General features: G+C 27.7%; 1 protein-coding gene across 1 annotated transcript in view; it reads left to right on the top strand.

Annotated features, from left to right (window-relative positions):
- Positions 1–4,581, top strand: part of LOC108686552 (calpain-C) — a 32,046-nt gene that overhangs the window by 13,242 nt on the left and 14,223 nt on the right. Inside the window, exons 2-3 of the mRNA XM_018191915.1 lie at positions 166–309; positions 3,156–3,225. Of these exons, the coding sequence (XP_018047404.1) occupies positions 166–309; positions 3,156–3,225 (214 nt within the window). The remainder of the gene's footprint in view (positions 1–165; positions 310–3,155; positions 3,226–4,581) is intronic.

Raw genomic sequence — 4,581 nt, 5'->3', positions numbered from 1 at the left:
TTATATAATTAATCTAAACATTAAATCGTATCTTTTGTACAACATTAATTACAAGATGATTTTAAAAAAAAAATCCCAATAATATAAAAAATATTCAGTCACTTAAATTAATAGTGCTGTTAACTTCTAATTGTATTAAAATTGTCTATTCATGTTGTTTTTCAGGACGTAATGAGCGAGTACGAACGAATCAAACGTTCGTGCTTGAAACGAGGTGAGCTCTGGGAGGATCCAGAATTTCCAGCAACTCAAGCATCAGTTTTTTATCACCAGACACCGCCATTTCAATTTCAATGGAAAAGGCCAAAGGCAAGATTCTATTTGTTTCTTTTTATTAAGTAGTAATTTTTATTGCTCTTAACCGTATCCTTTAATTATTTACATATGTATATATAATTATATTATTATTTATTGTATACAGTTTAATTTTATTAATATCTCATTATCTACTTTAAAAAATTAAAATTTAGGTATTAATTAATTTTGATATCTGTATGTATTCAAAATTTCTTTCCATCAATTAAAAATATGTAAAAAATGACATATAATCTTCTTGCAATCAGGATATGAATATTAAAACACTTAATCTTCTGTTAGTTGAGGCAACGAAATTGTTCTTTCGGGAACAACTTGGAGTTAAATTAGTTTCTTTGGTTCGCTCCAGTTCCTAAAGAACGGAAAGACGTGCAATGTGGAACTTAGGAACCGTAACGAAAACAGTTCGCAACCTTGACACGTAGCTCTGTCGCCTGCGTGCTTATAATCGTGGAACAGCATGTCTTTTAGTTAGAATAAAACTAACGGAATCATTCAGACAAGCTCTTGATATTGTTACAATTATCTTACTAACATTATTGCACGTTTTTTGTAAAAACAATTATATTTTGTTTTTATCAATATATTTAAGATATCTGAAATATACAACTGTTCTCTTAATTAGCCTTTTTTTAATTATTTGTACACTGAAAAAAGAAATTGATTACTGCAACAATTTAGATAATAAAATATGGCATAATCATATTTTTATATGCTGTAGCAATCAGTTTTTGGTTGTAGCAGCAAATTTTTAGTTGCATTAACCTATCGAAATATCATATACATTGCGGATTGCTAACGCAATTAAAAATTTGCTGCTGCCTTGTATGCAACCATATAAAAATGCTACATATTTTATTATCTATCTAAATTGTTGCAGCAATCAAGCTTTTCTTTCAGTGTATCTTTGTATAAGTTTGTTAATAATAAATTTATAAAAATTAATAAAAATATTTAGATCCTTTGGCTTGATCTGCATTAATTATTAAAATAAATTTAGAGTTTGGAATTTATTTTGAACTTCTCGAATTTTATTTTTCTTAAATACGAGGTCTCTCGAAATTCAATCAAAACAATCGTAATTCTAGAATATTAAAGCAAGGATCAGTTGGCGGGATCAATGATCCTCGGTGTTAGTTACACAATCTGTACGATGAGACGGGAAATGAGCGGGCGGCAGGTGAAGTCATCGACGCGTAGTCAGTCTTTTCTACTTATCGAACAAGACATTACGTGGCTGTGCATCATCGCGTCGGGTATAATGATCACAATAAAAGTCACTGACAGCCACACATTCCTACGACAAGGTCAACAATTGCGTGGAGAATACGTGCGTGGTGTGCGTCTCACTTTTAACACAGTTACTGAAAGTTCGTCCTCGCGAATTGTAATTCTCGTCACGATCATGCCACCGGCCGGAAATACGAACCGAAAGAGGATGGTATTACGCCAGCACACGGAATGCAACAGTTGGAGAACAGTTATTTAATATGACCCGATTATTGTTATACAGTGCTTCGCATCGTTACTACCTAGCACTTCTCCATTTGGCACAAGGTAACATGATCGTGCCGTGTACGTGATTATTTTAATGGATAATTATTTCTTTGGGCTATATAATTGTAATATATATTTTAGCATATGATATACATTTTGCTAATAGAATGTAAATGCTTTACATAAAAACTTTTACAAGACGTATATAAAAATTACATTGGTAAATTATTGCGTGGATGATCCTGCAATGTCTTATTAATAACAACTACAAGTTTATAAATAAAAAATTGATAAAACTATGATATTAAGGACCAATAGCTAAAGCCTTTGCAGAGATTTCTTTTTACTTTGGTTTTAATTTAATGGATTAGTTTACACTGTATTTATACGTTACATATATATGCTTGACATAGTATGCTAAATTTTAATGCTTATCGTTATATTTTTAAGTACTTTTATTGTTAATGACAATATTAGTAGATAATTATAGTATTATTATTCAGTATTTTTTATAATTTCATGACTATTTCATTACTACTTTTAAAATATAATTATCTGAATTATTATTAAATAAATGAAGTTATCTTATATAAACACAATTCTTTTTAATGAAATACAATTTTTTTAAATGAAAACTAACGCACAAACGATAAAACATAATTGCGACAATGGAATAAATATAATTGCGATAATGGAATAATAAACAGTGATATTCAGAATAAGTAATGATAATTAATCATAATTAAAATGTAATGAATTGTAACCAAAATAACTCGTGTTGAAGGAATTTTACCGGAAATGTTCATCTTGAATTAATAACACAACTCGTGAATCATGAACATGAATTAATAGAAAAATATGCAATGAAAATCATTCTATTCTTCGTAACTCTTAATATGTATAGAACCTATTTCACATTGCGATGTTCTATTATACCGAGAAAATGGAAATGTGCAACGGAATTTTCATGCAATGACAAGTAATGTGTTGCGTCTCAATAAGTACCTAGTACATGTAACATACATAATGCAATATAATGCATAATGTAATACAATAGTATAATTTTATGTAATTATAACATTAGATTACACCGAGCATTCTATTCTAATTTATATTTTCTAATTATAATAATATTTTATATAAGTGCGTGCATACGTGTTTATATGCATTCTCAATTTTTGTTATTATGTTTAACATTTTTATTATTTTAACATTTTATTTTTGTTGTTGTGTATCTCTAATTTCTTTTTTACATTATTTAAATAATTTATATTTATTAATCACTTAAAATTTTAATTATCAATTAGATAGAAAGAGAATAAAGATAATTTCTTTTCCTACAGGAATTGTGCAATCGTCCTATCTTCGTCAGCGATGCACCGGCTCAGTTCGATGTTATTCCTGGCAAGATGGGTAAGTTAATTGGATGTTATTTATAAGAGATAATTGAATTAGAACGGAGAATTTGAAAGAAGAGTAGGATACAGAAGAATAAATTTAAAATCATTAACAAAGTAAAACGTATCATTTTTTGTATAATAATTACTTTTTTTTTTTTACAAATTTGAAAATTCTTTTCCAAGATTAAAGTATATGCATTAATACGTATCTGTGAGGTGGAGTTTATGCCCAGAACGACAAAAAATTTTTCTTAAGATTTCAATTTTGAAATATTTTTCTTCTTAGCATAAACTCCAGACATATATTAATGCGTATACTTAAAAAAACGTAAGAAAGACACATCCGTACATGATAAAACTGGTTCCGCTCTTGCCTTTCCTCCTTATTCTGGCACTACGGAATTCCTTCGTAGACGTAATGATATATTGTAATTGTGTTCTTACACGTATTTGAAAACCTTGGTTCCTATCTAATTTCTTTTCTTCTTATACGACGAAAGGTTATGCGAGTTCATTGTAAATTTATAATCGAATATTAAATCTTCGCAGTTGCCATATTACTTACAATTTGAGAGAATCACCTTATAATTGTTTATATAAGGAACTGGTTTATAATATATTAATTGATCAAGAAAAAAGTTATTCAAGAAATTTATAGTTTTAAAAAATGTATTGTTTATTAAATAGATATTTTGTTTCTTAACTATATACGCAATAATTTGAAAGTTGTTTTTTCTGTACACGTAATATATGTTGCAATATATATTGCAAAAAAAACTTAAACATTCTACTTAGTTATTATTCTTAGATGTTATAAGTGTAGTTTTTGTAACTAGAAAAGCAAGAGCTGAATTTCAATTGCAATGACATAAAAACATTGGAAACAATTCTATTGCGCATTAGATGTATGAAATGTAATTCTTGTAGGTAATATTAATTAAGTAATTTATAAGAAAGAAAAGTATATTAATATTATTTATTTTTAAATGAGAGAATATTGCATTATGAAATATAATTTAAAGTAGATACTACTCGCAATTAAATGATCTAGGATGTTATTAACGGGATTCTAAAGCTGTCTGTATTATCGACTGAATCATTTTTTGTAATAATTATTTTTTTCTTTTTTTACAAATTTGAAAATTTTTTCCAGGATTAAAGTATATGCACTAATACGTATCTGTGAAGTGGAGTTTATGCTGAGAATGACAAAAAATTTTTCTTAAGATTTTGAAATATTTTTCTTCTTAGCATAAACTCCAGACACATATTAATACGTACACTTTAATCCTGGAAAAGGATTTTCGAATTTGTAAAAAAGGAAAAAAGTAATTGTTATACAAAAATTATGATTTAATCAGTAGTATAG

This window comes from Atta colombica, unplaced genomic scaffold (assembly GCF_001594045.1).
Source record: "Atta colombica isolate Treedump-2 unplaced genomic scaffold, Acol1.0 scaffold187, whole genome shotgun sequence".
NCBI classification, from domain to species: domain Eukaryota; kingdom Metazoa; phylum Arthropoda; class Insecta; order Hymenoptera; family Formicidae; genus Atta; species Atta colombica.
Note: the sequence above shows the minus strand (reverse complement) of the source record. Positions and strands in the feature narration are given on the sequence as shown.